The 16634-nt window shown below is 42.8% G+C and overlaps 2 protein-coding genes across 2 annotated transcripts in view; both read left to right on the forward strand.

Moving 5' to 3' along the window:
* Nucleotides 1-4752: 4752 nt before the first annotated feature.
* LOC311121796 (claudin-6-like) lies at nt 4753-7173 on the forward strand. The gene is made up of 2 exons (XM_084196246.1): nt 4753-5165; nt 5819-7173. Exon 2 carries the CDS (start codon nt 6126-6128, stop codon nt 6777-6779), a length of 654 nt encoding a protein of 217 aa, XP_084052372.1. The 5' UTR covers nt 4753-5165; nt 5819-6125; the 3' UTR covers nt 6780-7173.
* Nucleotides 7174-10387: 3214 nt separating this feature from the next.
* LOC311121821 (mitochondrial dicarboxylate carrier-like) overlaps nt 10388-16634 on the forward strand; it is a 16209-nt gene continuing 9962 nt past the window's right edge. The window contains exon 1 of the mRNA XM_084196263.1: nt 10388-11005. Within this exon, the coding sequence (XP_084052389.1) occupies nt 10916-11005 (90 nt within the window). The 5' untranslated portion in view covers nt 10388-10915. The remainder of the gene's footprint in view (nt 11006-16634) is intronic.

A 16634-nucleotide genomic window follows, 5' to 3' on the forward strand; every position in this document is an offset into this window, starting at 1 on the left:
ATTAATCAACGTATTTCACAAATCACCGCTAGATGAAGTGCTTTCACTAAAAGACTGAAAAGGAGCTATTTCTATGGAGAAAGATGAAGTAGCCCCTAGACACTGATCTGAGGTCAGCTTTGTGTTTTGGTCGTATAAATAAGCCCTGACAGGATTGGATAGGATAGGTGCCATCAAGGGGTAGAAATGCCCACATAGCCTTTCACAGAGGAAGGTGGAACTACAGTATCGCTTTAATACAGGTCCTAATGGTTGTCCCAGGATCAGATTACCCTGACTAAATACTAACTAAACTATTAAAGATGCAATATGCAGAAATCGCTCTGCCATTTCCTGGTTTCTAAAATTCTAATAGTTCGCCTAATTTCAGTTTATGTGACAAAACAAGCAGTCGTTGTGTTGAGAATCATTGTACCATCTAAACTGCAGTGAAATATATTTTCCACAACCAAAATGTTTTGTATTTTCAGCTGTTTGAAGCTGGTGTACAAAACCGAAAGTAAAAGACATAAAAACAAAACGTAAGAACGGGAAGCATAGAAATAGCGCACATAGAACAGATCTACCGTTTTTAAGACTTGCTTTCAATGAGAATGACAGATCTATAACTCACATTTCTATGTGAATTTGGTCGGGTCGTCCAAAAAAGTATTATTGTAACTTTAAAGCGCTAAACCTTATCTAACAGATATACAGTGGACAATATAGAATTCAGTATGTTGTTTTATGTTGAGTCACTCACCCACTGTAGGTTTCTGGAAAACAGGATCGCTCTGTGCAGCTCTGTCCAGTTCATTTTTGTAGTATTCCTGCATTTGGCTCTGGACTATATCTCCCATAATCCTTCGCTGATACTTCTCTGGATTCTCCCTAGTGGGACTGGCTGATAAGGTGGGAAATGTAGTCATTGGACTTTTGTTCTGTTATGTACCATTCTCCACATTGGAGTCTGGCTTAATTATTCATAAGTTATTCATTATTATGTTTCAAATCAAATCAAATGTTATTGGTCACATACACAAATGTAGCAGATGTTATAGCGGGGTGTAGCGAAATGCTTGTGTTCCTAGCTTCAACCGTGCAGTAGTGTCTAACAATTCACAACCATACACACAAATCTAAAAGTAATAGAATGAAGACATATATAAATATATTTATCAATGTGTATTTGAATTTTATACTGTAATCAACCAAGAAAGTGTTGAGCTGACCATGGCTATTACGGTTATTGACATAAACAGCAAAGTACAGGTGAGTGTCAACATGCACTACAATAGGATATTTTATGTTTTCTCAATGGTTAGTATTGTTTAGCATTACGAAGTAAGGAAGTCAAGAATAGTTCAGAACTTACTCAGACGCACTTCCATTTCAGCTCTGCCGGGGTTAAGGAGACTCTCACAACAAGTAATGTTATCACACCACACTGAGGAAGTTATGAAAAAAATATTGCTGAAAGAGCAAATCACAAATTGTGGTGTTTCTCTCTCTCTCTCTCTGTGTGTGTGTGTGTGTGTGTGCGCGCGTGTGTGTGTGTGTGTGTGTGTGTGTGTGTGTGTGTGTGTGTGTGTGTGTGTAAATCAGCAAGCCATGCAGCAAGTCAACTAAACAGTCACCTAATATTCCTATAGCTGTGTGCTCCAGTCCTTCTCTCTCTCAGGTGAATCAACACATGTAGGCTATACACATCCCAAGAGTAGATCACCCCAAAATCAAACATGAGACATTTTCAATACGCTACACAGGAAGAGCAATGTTCATGACTCGGCACTATAAGCCATTTAAATTATTTGAGATGGGCGCCATTTTATGCTATCTCATTAGCTGATGCTAATCTTTAACTTTCATTTTAATTGAGGCCATCAGATTTCTCATAAGAGTAGCAGGATCTAGACAATATGTTGAATATAGACTCAACTGAACTTTTAATCACTTCAGAATTATTAAAACATCCGACAAAGCTTTTTTTGGGGTTAACAATACAATTAAAAAACTTTAGAGTTTAAACATTACCTCGCCAACACACGGGAGCCTCGCGGATCCTAAGCTTATCTTTTCATCAGAGATACATTTGGAAATCAATTGTAAGCAATAGGTTATACAGCTCTCCTATCTCTGTTTTTCTTTGTCAAATTTCCCATAAACTCGGTTTAAATACACTAACTTTCACAATTTACGTAGCTGTTTCAGGTGATCTATGGCAAGACCGTAGTCCAAGGTGTTATCAAGACAGTAGTCCAAGGTGTTATCAAGGTTTTTCCGGGACGTGATAACATCAATAAAACCTAAGGTTCAAATCTGTTACTGCTCCTGCAACAATGGAATGTTAACACTTTAACTGCTGAAATACATGATGGAAGACATGAACTGAATCTAGAATGTTAACACTTTAACTGCTGAAATACATGATGGAAGACATGAACTGAATCTAGAATGTTAACACTTTAACTGCTGAAATATATGATGGAAGACATGAACTGAATCTAGAATGTTAACACTTTAACTGCTGAAATACATGATGGAAGACATTAACTGAATCTAGAACGTTAACACTTTAACTGCTGAAATACATGATGGAAGACATTAACTAAATCTAGAACGTTAACACTTTAACTGCTGAAATACATGATGGAAGACGAACTGAATCTAGAATGTTAACACTTTAACTGCTGAAATACATGATGGAAGACATTAACTGAGTCAGACAGTAATGCAGAGAAGTCCAATATGGAGATTGATAGTTTCACATAGTTCATGGAAAACACACAAACCTTTGACCCTTGTAGAAGCCTTGTCAGTCTGTGGGACAGAACGTCTCATTGTGTTGCTGATCTGTTATGCATGTGTGTATGTGTGTGTGTGCCCGTATGTGTGTGCATGCTAGCGTGTGTGTCGGTGCATAGATGTGTGTGTTCTTACCACCGTGTGTGTGTGTGTGTGTGTGTGTGTGTGTTATAATAATAATAATAATATGCCATTAAGCAGACGCTTTTATCCAAAGCGACTTACAGTCATGCGTGCATACATTTTTCGTGTATGGGTGGTCCCAGGGATCGAACCCACTACCTTGGCGTTACAAGCGCCATGCTCTACCAGCTGAGCTACAGAGGACCACAGTGTTCTTACCACCGTGTGTGTGTGTGTGTGTGTGTGACATAGTGGCCAGCCGGGTGCTGCTCCCCTCCTACACTCCGCTGTGTGAAGCACGTGTGTGTGTTTGCATGCTAGCGTGTGTGTGTGTGTGTGTGTGTGTGTGTGTGTGTGTGTGTGTGTGTGTGTGTGTGTGTGTGTGGCAATCAGCAAGCAAATCAACTAAACAGTCACCTAATATTCCTATAGCTGTGTGCTCCAGTCCTTTTCTCTCTCAGGTGAATCAACACCTGTAGGCTATACACATCCCAAGAGTAGATCACCCCTAAATCAAACATGAGACATTTTCAATACGCTACACAGGAAGAGCAATGTTCATGACTCGGCACTATAATCTATTTAAATTATTTGAGATGGGCGCCATTTTATGCTATCTCATTAGCTGATGCTAATCTTTAACTTTCATTTTAATTGAGGCCATCAGATTTCTCCTAAGAGTAGCAGGATCTAGACAATATGTTGAATATGGACTCAACTGAACTTTTAATCACTTCAGAATTATTAAAACATCCGACAAAGCTTTTTTGGGGGTTAACAATACAATTTAAAAACTTTAGAGTTTAAACATTACCTCGCCAACACACGGGAGCCTCGCGGATCCCAAGCTTATCTTTTCATCAGAGATACATTTGGAAATCAATTGTAAGCAATAGGTTATACAGCTCTCCTATCTCTGTTTTTCTTTGTCAAATTTCCCATAAACTCGGTTTAAATACACTAACTTTCACAATTTACGTAGCTGTTTCAGGTGATCTATGGCAAGAACGTAGTCCAAGGTGTTATCAAGACAGTAGTCCAAGGTGTTATCAAGGTTTTTCCGGGACGTGATACAATCAATAAAACTTAAGGTTCAAATCTGTTACTGCTCCTGCAACAATGGAATGTTAACACTTTAACTGCTGAAATACATGATGGAAGACATGAACTGAGTCAGACAGTAATGCAGAGAAGTCCAATATGGAGATTGATAGTTTCACATAGTTCATGGAAAACACACAAACCTTTGACCCTTGTAGAAGCCTTGTCAGTCTGTGGGACAGAACGTCTCATTGTGTTGCTGATCTGTTATGCATGTGTGTATGTGTGTGTGTGCCCGTATGTGTGTGCATGCTAGCGTGTGTGTCGGTGCATAGATGTGTGTGTTCTTACCACCGTGTGTGTGTGTGTGTGTGTGTGTGTGTGTGTGTGTTATAATAATAATAAATAATATGCCATTAAGCAGACGCTTTTATCCAAAGCGACTTACAGTCATGCGTGCATACATTTTTCGTGTATGGGTGGTCCCAGGGATCGAACCCACTACCTTGGCGTTACAAGCGCCATGCTCTACCAGCTGAGCTACAGAGGACCACAGTGTTCTTACCACCGTGTGTGTGTGTGTGTGTGTGTGACATAGTGGCCAGCCGGGTGCTGCTCCCCTCCTACACTCCGCTGTGTGAAGCACGTGTGTGTGTTTGCATGCTAGCGTGTGTGTGTGTGTGTGTGTGTGTGTGTGTGTGTGTGTGTGTGTGTGTGTGTGTGTGTAACATCGTGGCCAGCCCAGCTGAGCGCTGCTCTCCTCCCACTCCTCTGTGTTAAGCTGTGCTCCAGTGAGACAGTCTGGTCAGTCTGTGTGTATGACAGAGGAATGAACACACCATCACAGACCTCTACTACTACACAGTGTTAGACTACACAGGACAGACCTCTACTACTACACAGTGTTAGACTACACAGGACAGACCTCTACTACTACACAGTGTTAGACTACACAGGACAGACCTCTACTACTACACAGTGTTAGACTACACAGGACAGACCTCTACTAATACACAGTGTTAGACTACACAGGACAGACCTCTACTACTACACAGTGTTAGACTACACAGGACAGACCTCTCCTACTACACAGTGTTAGACTACACAGGACAGACCTCTACTAATACACAGTGTTAGACTACACAGGACAGGACAGGACTCTTCATACTGTCCAATGGTGCAGAGCAGCAGAGTCCTCTGGGGTTTGGTTTGGAGAAGTAAGTATTATCATGGTTATCTCTGTAACTGTTTTATCATTTCAGAATGACTGTTTTGATTATGTTGCTTTCTGAAATGTGTAAAAGTCACAAGTTACTGGTTATTATGTTATATAATAAAATGTTATCGCATGTTATTATGTTAATATGTTGGGACATGTTATTATGTTAACATGTTGGGAATTGTTATTATGTTAATATGTTGGGACATGTTGGGAATTGTTATTATGTTAATATGTTGGGACATGTTATCATGTTAACATGTTGGGAATTGTTATTATGTTAATATGTTGGGACATGTTATCATGTTGGGACATGTTATCATGTTAATATGTTGGGACATGTTATTATGTTAACATGTTGGGAATTGTTATTATGTTAACATGTTGGGACATGTTAACATGTTGGGACATGTTATCATGTTAACATGTTGGGAATTGTTATCATGTTAACATGTTGGGAATTGTTATTATGTTAATATGTTGGAACATGTTATCATGTTAATATGTTGGGACATGTTATTATGTTAACATGTTGGGACATGTTATCATGTTAACATGTTGGGACAAGTTATTATGTGTGTATACATTAACATAAACAGGTTCAGAGAGGACAATGTACTTACAGTGTATTTCTTCACCATGTCCTGGCAGGAATATTGTTGTTGCTGTTAACCTGTCTGAGAATGTGGAAGAGGAGTTGTTGACCATCACTGTTTCTACCATAAGATACAGAACTACCGCATATTCAACCAAGAGGAAAGAGACAGATACATTCCTGCAACATTCCCGGGGCGTACAAGAACACTTTATCAAGGGGAACTTGTGTCACCTGTTATCGTTGTTTTGGAGAAGAGAGGAGATTTGAAACCATCTTGACAACACTCATCATCTGGTGAAAACCAGGGAAAACACACCAGGCCCAGTTGAACAGAACTTTGTGGAAGTTTTGCACGTCGCCATGGCGTCCACAGGCCTGCAGCTACTTGGCCTCCTATTGGCCGTGATGGGCTGGGTGTGCGGGGCTCTCGTCTGCGCCTCCCCCTTGTGGCGAGTCTCCGCCTTCGCGGGCGGGGAGATCGTGATCGCCCAGGTTCTATGGGAGGGGCTATGGATGACCTGTTTGTCCCAGAGTACGGGACAGATCCAGTGTAAGACTTACGACTCCACCCTGGCCCTCCCCATCTCCGCCCAGGTGTCCCGCACCCTCTCCGTGCTGTCCCTCCTCCTCTGCCTCCTCGCCCTCCTGCTAGGCGTGGCTGGGGCTAAGTGCACCAAGTGTCTAGGAGAAGGAGCGTACTCCTCCAAGGCTAGGCTAGCCCGTGTGGCTGGGGTACTGTTCTTCTTCTCTGGGCTGCTCTACCTGGTACCTATCTGTTGGACGGCCTACGCCGTGGTCAGGGATTTTTACGATCCAAAAGTCGCCGCGCCGCTGAAGAGGGAGTTAGGCCCCGCCTTGTATCTAGGCTGGGGGGCGGGAGTTCTGCTGCTGGTGGGAGGGGCTCTGCTGAATGCAGGCTCCTCCCCTCCAGGGGTTAGGGCAACGCCTACTTTTGGGGTAAGTGGGAGGAGTAACCCACTGCCTGTGGTGGTAGAGGAGAAGGAGTACGTCTGAAACCTGCCACACCAGGGTTGTGTTCATTAAATTGGGAGAAAACGCACTGAAACAGGGAGGGACTACCTGAACGTGTCCAATGTGAAATGCTCATTTTCATTGTCCATTGTAAAAAATGTGCTACATTATGCCCTAATGAATACAACCCCGTCACTAAACTCTCAGTGAAGGAGAGACAGGTCAAAATGTAAATAAGAAAATGCGTATGATTACGTTTAAGAAAATGTGCATGATTATTCTCCATTTCTGAAGGCCACATGTAGCCAGCTTTGTTATTCTATTCTTGTATATTAAAACATCTTCTAGTTGTTTTTACTGTGATTTGAGTTTTCTGTGTTAACTTCTTCTTGGTGAGTGTAATTTATACATTAAATAATAAAGTATTTCACAAGTTGTTTGTTTTATCTACTGTACTCATATATTTACACGTTGTTTATTTTAGCTACTGCACTCGTATATTTACAAGTTGTTTGTTTTAGCTACTGCACTCATATATTTACACGTTTTTGCCAGAGTAGGACAATGTGTGATGCACTTGTGTCAGTGTGGGAGGTGAAATGCATTGTGGGATGTGTTAATAACTAAATGTTTATTAATGTGACATAACTGGCATCACTCAGATTCCACACTGCCCACTCTCTCTCTCTCTGTGTGTGTGTTTGTGTGTGTGTGTGTGTGTTTGTGTGTGTGCGTGTGTATGTTCTGGAGAGCCCACACGTAGGCAGTGTGTGTGTGTGTGTGTGTGTGTGTGTGTTTGTGTTTTGTGTGTTGCATACAGAGTGGTTATAAAGTAGCACAAAGGCAGCGTACAGGACGCAGACAAAGACCATCTGTATAACATGTGCCAGGACGCCAGTCACCTCCACCATACTGACCCAGTCACGTGAACACGTATGACATCATAGAAATAGAATCTATAGACCGGGGCCTCCTCATTCAAGTCAATGAAAGTTGCAGGGATAGAGGTTCCAAGCCCTTTCTAGAGAGTCGATTTCTATGATAGTTCCATACAACAACAATGAACTCCATTATTACAGGGCTTTCCAGACCTGGGTTCAAATACTATCTGAAATCTTTCAAATACTATTTAGCGATTGTTTTAGCTTGGCTGGAGTGCCAGGCAGGCGGGGTTTGCACTTTACGACTTTTCTATTGGTTCCATTGCAACAGGCGAGCTCAGTCAATGATTTCAAATAGTGTTTGAACCCAGGTCTTAAGGGCTGGTGCTTTCCTATTGTTCTCAAAGCACTTAGTGTTTGAACCCGTCTGGATTACTGCAACTCGCTGTTGGCTGGGCTCCCTGCCTGTGCCATTAAACCCCTACAACTCATCCAGAACGCCACAGCCCGTCTGGTGTTCAACCTTCCCAAGTTCTCTTACGTCACCCCGCTCCTCCGCACACTCCACTGGCTTCCAGTTGAAGCTCGCATCTGCTACAAGACCATGGTGCTTGCCTACGGAGCTGTGAGGGGAACTGCACCTCCGTACCTTCAGGCTCTGATCAGTCCCTACACCCAAACGAGGGCATTGCGTTCATCCACCTCTGGCCTGCTGGCCCCCCTACCTCTGCGGAAGCACAGTTCCCGCTCAGCCCAGTCAAAACTGTTCGCTGCTCTGGCACCCCAATGGTGGAACAAGCTCCCTCACGACGCCAGGACAGCGGAGTCACTCACCACCTTCCGGAGACATTTGAAACCCCACCTCTTTAAGGAATACCTGGGATAGGATAAAGTAATCCTTCTACCCCCCCTTACCCCACCCCAAAGAAAAAAAAGTAAAGTGGTTGTCCCACTGGCTATCATAAGGTGAATGAACCTATTTGTAAGTCGCTCTGGATAAGAGCGTCTGCTAAATTACGAAAATGTAAATGTAACCCAGGTCTCAAGGGCTGGTGCTTTCCTATGGGTCTCAAAGCACTTTAAAAACCCTAACCCCATCCACTACCAATGTAGTATATCTGAGAAATGAACAACGGCTATTTTGCGGTACTACTATTTGCAATGAACTCATAGAATGGCAAAGAGAATTGCGCTTTTACACTTTCTGTGACAATATTTACAGAGAAGGCCTCGAGGCCTAAACCAAACTGCAGTTCCCCTATATATCCACATGGTGGCAGTAGAGGTGTATTTTTAACAGGAACCAGGTGATCTTTCACACAGAGAAAGAAAGTGTATCTCAATAGTCTTGTGGCTTCCTCTCCTTGTCTCTCCGCTTGCCTTTGCGCTGATCTCAAAATACAAGATAGGATAGCACACAGATAGCAATGTAGAGGATGGCTAATGGGCATTTGTCAAGTTATCTCATGTTCTCTACAGATGAAGGAAAGGAGACAGAAAAGGTTAAGAAGCCAAGGCAGACTATTGAGATGCACCCCTACTGGACAAGCGTCTCCATAGTGACAGAAACAGCATGGGGATTTTAGGGGTAAAATTCCTTAGTGAGCTGTTCCAAGTTGTTCTAGGTTCAGGGAAGCAAAGAGACACCATCAAGTTAACTTGCCTCCCTATTGAGCACAAGACATGGAAATTACATGTTTGATTGAAAAGGTCAGACACAATCAAGCAATGTTAAATTAACCTGGACCAGCCTATCAAAAGCTATAGGGCTAGGCTATTCAATGGTGTGACCTCAATAAAAGTATCTGTGTGTAAGGGCGAGCATGTTAATTTGGACCATGACCAAAGTTCTCTTTGCACCAGACAGGAATGTTACAGCGCTGTGTGTGTACACGCTCCTGACTTGGTTGGAATCTCATTGAGTGCGCGTGCAAAGCGATTCTAACCAAGTCAGGAGCGTGCACACACACATATTGTGTAAACTTGCACCACCACCTCTATGCCACACACACAACAACAACTAATAGAACGTGTATATTTAAACACAAGGCATGGAGCCTTCTGTGTGACTCTTTAACAATGTTCCAAAGAGTAAATGTCCTGGGGAATGCGAGGCGAGCTGGCAATCTCCTCCTGGCGCGAGGTCAGCATACCAAAGAGGCATTCTGGAACAACGGTGGCTTTTTGACACGTTGAAGTGTTTGAAATAAGATGTGAAGTTGTACTTGTACATGGTTATGTCTTGTTTTAGTAGCCTTTTTAGAAATGAAATTGCCTAACCTAGATTGTATATGCTCCAAGTACACGTCCGAGTTTGGCCGGTGTAGGCCGTCATTGTAAACAAGAATTTGTTCTTAACTGACTTGCCTAGTTAAATAAAGGTAAAATAAAAAATAAAATAAATAAATACAAATTAAGTATAGGCTAGCGCTAGCCCACATGCCGTCAAGTGACGACTGCATTCAAAAAATGGGTTAAACGTTAGCTACAGTCAATGTGGATGTTTGTTTGCAGCTGTGGCGCAATAACACGAACAGCTCTCGGTCACAAACAATGCAAGAGAGCGCGGGAAACAATAACTTGTAACCAGTTTCAAATGGATTGCGGTAAACATTTTTATCACGGATAAAATGTACCGCCGCTTGACTCGGTTGAAAAAGAAAGTTTCCTCGTTGGAGAACGTTGGAACTTGTTTCCCTTAAAGCGACAGAGTATTTATACGCTGTGTCTGGTTGGGTAGCTGTGTACGTGAGGGTGTACTGTGTCTTTAAGAACCACGGGGGAGGTTTGACAACAGTCATCCTCTCTGTAGCGTAGCCTAGAGAAACCGGTGACTTTTTCAGTTTTGACGTTTGCAAAAACAACCTGAAAATAAGTTGTCGACCTTTGAGTCTGGCTAGCTAGAGTACGAGGAGGCAGCTCCTCAGCGCGGGGTAGCAATTGGCTGCGCGTGCACTCACTTCGACTCCCCTTCTCTCTCTGTCTATTCATTTCCTATCACGCGTTCTGTAAAATTGCCCACACACATACACACGATGTGGTTTGAGTGTGTATGCGGGCACCGGAACCGAAAGTCGCTCGGTGGCGTCAGCAATCATTGGCAATTTTGAAGATTAACGAGGTTATCCTACATTCGACCGTCAGGGAGAGAGCGGACCAGAGAGCACAGACTGCTGCGCGGACTTGCCTGCGTGTCGAGGTGGATAGGAAGCTTGGCTCTGGCTCGCAGCTTTGTTGGACTGGATCGAATTGGACACAGTGAAGAGCAGTGGGACTATAGAGAGACAGGGGGGAAATATGACCGATAAACGGATGTCGCGGTGGTATTTCGGGGGGCTCGCTTCCTGCGGGGCTGCTTGCTGCACCCATCCTTTGGACCTCATCAAGGTAAGTGCTGGAGAGAGAACCATATAACCCCCCTCCCTGGCAGGATTATAGCCAACCTACGGAGGCTGCAGGCCCGCTAGTCAGCCAGCTGTTTACCTGGAAAGCTGGGGACAACATTTGCCCTGATTTTATCCAATGTTATAAAATAGTAAACAGGCTACTGGGTTCTATCCAAACTAAACACAGCGCACTGCGGATGTTCGGAAAAATAGGACAGAAAAGGAAAAGTTGTAGAATCATTTTATCTCTCTCTTTCCCTCTCGCTCTCGTCTAGCCTAGTCACATGACACTGAGTGTGTGTATGGTCTGTGTCCGGCGGGGGTACGGGTAGCAGTGATTGGCCTCGTTAAGCGCGAGCTCTCCGGTTCACTGACCGGCTAACTGCGCAGCTCAGGTGCAAAGGAAACGGGGTTAGGCCTAGTGGAACTGTAGCGCCAAAGCTGTCTCATATTACGGATAACGCACAGTAGTAGTAGTAGTAGCCACATGCTCTACTGTTGTCATTGAGCATGTACAGGCCAGGGTCATCTCGAAGTCAAGAATAGCACACACAGAATGCCATATCCCATCCCTACAGTAGGCCTGTGTGCGGTATAACATGTGTAGGCTTAATTAACAAGCCTGATTAACACTGCAGGGCCAAGCTGAACTGGACTGGCCTGTTTATGCATCCACCACAGTTGCTGGAACCGTCCTGGAAAGTGAAGAAAAATGCAAAAATTCCCGAGCCAGTGCAGTACGGTTGGGGTCCTATAGTGTAACAGAATGCCAGAGTCATACAAGTAGGTCAGTGTTTAGTGTAATTATATAGACATGGTATGACATTACAGCACTAACTAGCAGTCTGAAAACAGCTGTTAACTCTAGGGCTTCCTGTGTGTAGCGTCTCTGTGTTTGAGTGTACTAAGAGGTCTGGGCCTTTATGACACAGGTGGTAGTGCGCGAGGCAGCCCCGTAACTGCAGGGTTGCTGGTTCGAACCCTGCTCCAGATGCTTTCCCCTATCGCTGTATCTGTATTGGTAGTGGGAGGAGCTAGTGTTGGACAGAGGTGTGTGTGTGTGTGTGTGTGTGTGTGTGTGTGTGTGTGTGTGTGGAGTTGATAATGTAGTCTATACAGCCTGTCTCAACTCGCCTACTTAGAAAAGTCTAAATGTGTATAATTACTTTGTGGGAGAGGCACACACACACACACACACATACAGTGCATGCACACATTACACACATGCACATACACATTTGGCATAATAGATACTGACAGCATAGTACAGTACAGGTCAGTGAAGGTAGTCTGTGTACCGGTAAGCATGTTTTATGTCAGATTTAAACTAATATTACCTACATAGGGCTACTACTTTTGCCCAGAGCCCTATGGGTACTATATAGGGGATAGGGTTCCATTTGGAACACAGGGTAGCAGTGATTGGCCTCGTTAAGTCACTGACCGGCTAACTCCGCCGCTACGCTGCGGTGCGGTGCAGGGTAAACGGGGTTAGGCCTAGTGGAACTGTAGCGTTATAGCTGTCTCACAGTAGTAGTAGTAGCAGTAGTAGTAGTAGCAGTAGTAGTAGTAGTAGTAGTAGCAGTAGTAGTAGTAGTAGTAGCAGTAGTAGCAGTAGCAGTAGCAGTAGTAGTAGTAGTAGCAGTAGTAGTAGTAGCAGTAGTAGTAGTAGTAGTAGCAGTAGTAGCAGTAGCAGTAGCAGTAGCAGTAGTAGTAGTAGTAGTAGTGGTAGTAGCAGTAGTAGTAGTAGTAGTAGCAGTAGTAGCAGTAGTAGCAGTAGCAGTAGCAGTAGCAGTAGTAGTGGTAGTAGTAGCAGTAGTAGCAGTAGCAGTAGCAGTAGTAGTAGCAGTAGCAGTAGTAGCAGTAGCAGTAGTAGCAGTAGCAGTAGTAGTAGTAGTAGTAGCAGTAGTAGTAGTAGCAGTAGTAGTAGTAGTAGTAGTAGTAGTAGCAGTAGTAGTAGCAGTAGTAGCAGTAGCAGTAGTAGCAGTAGCAGTAGTAGTAGTAGTAGCAGTAGTAGTAGTAGTAGCAGTAGGAGTAGCCACATGCTCTACTGTTGTCATTGAGCATGTACAGGCCAGGGTCATCTCGAAGTCAAGAATAGATGGGGACCCATCCATCCTGCTCTATACTGTGTGTGTGTGAGATGATGACGACAAACCTGCCAGAACAAGACAAAGAGAGATGACCTCAAACTCTCTCTTTGTCGACAAACCTGCCAGAACAAGACATAGAGAGATGACCACAAACTCTCTCTTTGTCGACAAACCTGCCAGAACAAGACATAGAGAGATGACCACAAACTCTCTCTTTGTCAACAAACCTGCCAGAACAAGACATAGAGAGATGACCACAAACTCTCTCTTTGTCGACAAACCTGCCAGAACAAGACATAGAGAGATGACCACAAACTCTCTCTTTGTTGACAAACCTGCCAGAACAAGACATAGAGAGATGACCACAAACTCTCTCTTTGTCGACAAACCTGCCAGAACAAGACATTTGTCCTCTGAAGCTAGCCATGTCCAGAGCCATCTATTAAGAGAGTTGGGTCAGGCTTGTTACGCCATGTTAGCACCTTTATTCTCAAACTGTTGGTCATGTAGCAATAGGAAAGCACCCCTGACAGTTCCCTATGAAATGACCTGCTGTGAACAAGCAAAATAGAGCAGTGATTTTTACAGATGTTTTTATTGATTAGCAATCGAGATAATGTGGTATCAACACTGGACATCTTCATAGTTTAAAAAACCTATCAGAAATACACAGCACAACGCGAAAGTGTAAAGTATCACTTATCAACAGCTGTGGAGGAGAAAGTAGAGCTCAGACAAGTAAAGTTCAGACAGAAATTGACCACACAGAGCGTACAAAACATTTGACACAAACCGGCACCTACTACCATACCCTGTTAAAAGGCACTAATCTTTTGTCTTGCCAATTTACCCTCTGCATGGCACACATACACAATTCATGTCTCAATTGTCTCAAGGCTTAAAAATCCTTCTTTAACCTGTCTCCTCCCCTTCATCTACACTGATTTAAAGTGGATTTAACAAGTGACATCAATAAGGGATCATAGCTTTCACCTGGATTCACCTGGTCAGTCTACGTCATGAAAAGAGTTCTTAATGTTTTGTCCACTCAGTGTATATGACTCTAGCCTGCCTTCTCCTCTTCTCCTGAAGCTAGCCATGACTAGCTTAGCGTCCCGGGCTGTAGTGCTGCCGGAGTGCAGGGGAGCGGCGCTCCCTCACTTTTTTTCCATTTGAGAATACACAGACCTCATACAAATATTTCTGGACAATAAATTCTAAATAAATAATATTTAATTACCACAAAAAATTCCATGAAAAACGATAGGCTCTTTATTTGGTTTGTCATTCTATGAATAGCAGCCTAGAGGTATGTAAATGGTGGTTCCTTCCCTGTCGTCTCTCTGACGGTGGCGAGAATGATGAAGAACTGTAGGCTGTGTGTGTGCACTGCGGAGGCCCATCAGAAGCTCGACCACTTTGTCAGAACGTTGAAAAAGAATCAGCAGCAGTTTGTTGTCCTGAAGCCCTGCCTCTCCTCTCTGACCTGGTTCATACTGTTGTTGCTATGCCTGTTGTCTGGCATGAAGTCAGTTGCCCTAGTAACGCCCTACCTCTCTCTCTGCTACCTGAGGGGAGGGAGATGGTCTGGATCTCACTAGTGTGTGTGTGTGTGTGTCGGCATGTGTGTGTACGTGCACATTAATGGGTGTGTTTGTTTAACTAAACAACCTAGCACCTACATCTAAGTTATGGCATTGTCTTCCTATCAGTATTTCTCTAGAAACTCTGTAACATCACTGTAACAATGGGACAGTGTGTTGGTGATGTGACTCAGGAGGAGCTGGAGGTTAGAGGTTACATGCTGACTTCTTCTTTTAGGAAAAGTGCCCAGCTCATTTTGGGCTTTCAGTGTCGTTAGAGAAGATAGTCATTAGAGAAGATAGTCATTCACTCATTGCACTGTGTCCTGACTGGAGTGCTTATTGAGTACCAGCCAGGTCCTGCAGCAACCAGCTATCTGTATCTGCACTCAGAGTGTGAATGATTATCTAGTCACAACAGGGTGAGAGGGAAACATGGAGAGGGTGATAAAGAAAGGAGAGAGAGAGAGACAGAGAGAGAAGAGGGAGAAGAAATATAGGAGAAAGCCAGTTATTTACAGTGAGAGAGAGGGAGTGGATGATTGAGGGGAGAAGGAAAGAGAATGGAAGAGAAGAGAGAGAGAGAGAGAGATGGACTGAGAGAGAGAGCAAGGGAGAGAGAGAAAGCGACAGAGCGAGAAAGAGAGATTGTTTGTGTTCCATGGTTGAAGGCCTTGGTGGCCTTTGAACTCAAACATTACTGATAAGCCGGTGGGAGCGAGAGACGTGATTGGCCGGATGGAGGCCACACTTGGAGCAGAGCCCAGTTGAAAAAGAGAGAGCGAGAGTTCAAAGGAGGTCAGATAATTACCTTAAAAAACCCTATTCCCCGTACACACACAACATTAAAACACCTGTACATACACACACGAGAATGTCAGTAATTGTGATATTCCAACTACTGCTACCATTACAACTGTCACAACCATATCTACAGCTCTCTCCACTGACTCCCAACTACTACATTATACTGCCAACTCTATAGACAGTAACTAGTACATTATACTACTATCTCTATAGACGTTAACTACTACATTATACTACTATCTCTATAGACGTTAACTACTACATTATACTACTATCTCTATAGACTTTAACTACAACATTATACTACTATCTCTATAGACGTTAACTACTACATTATACTACTATCTCTATAGACGTTAACTACTACATTATACTGCTATCTCTATAGACGTTAACTACTACATTATACTACTATCTCTATAGACAGTAACTACTACATTATACTACTATCTCTATAGACAGTAACTAGTACATTATACTACTATCTCTATAGACAGTAACTACTACATTATACTACTATCTCTATAGACAGTAACTACTACATTATACTGCTATCTCTATAGACAGTAACTACTACATTATACTGCTATCTCTATAGACAGTAACTACTACATTATACTGCTATCTCTATAGACGTTAACTACTACATTATACTGCTATCTCTATAGACGTTAACTACTACATTATACTACTATCTCTATAGACAGTAACTAGTACATTATACTGCTATCTCTATAGACAGTAACTACTACATTATACTACTATCTCTATAGACAGTAACTACTACATTATACTACTATCTCTATAGACAGTAACTAGTACATTATACTACTATCTCTATAGACAGTAACTACTACATTATACTACTATCTCTATAGACAGTAACTACTACATTATACTACTATCTCTATAGACAGTAACTACTACATTATACTGCTATCTCTATAGACAGTAACTAGTACATTATACTTCTATCTCTATAGACAGTAACTAGTACATTATACTGCTATCTCTATAGACAGTAACTAGTACATTATACTGCTATCTCTATAGACGTTAACTACTACATTATACTGCTATCTCTATAGACGTTAACTAGTACATTATACTACTATCTCTATAGACAGTAACTAGTACATTATACTAC

This window comes from Coregonus lavaretus, assembly GCF_964263955.1.
Source record: "Coregonus lavaretus genome assembly, contig: HAP1_SCAFFOLD_171, whole genome shotgun sequence".
Classification (NCBI taxonomy): domain Eukaryota; kingdom Metazoa; phylum Chordata; class Actinopteri; order Salmoniformes; family Salmonidae; genus Coregonus; species Coregonus lavaretus.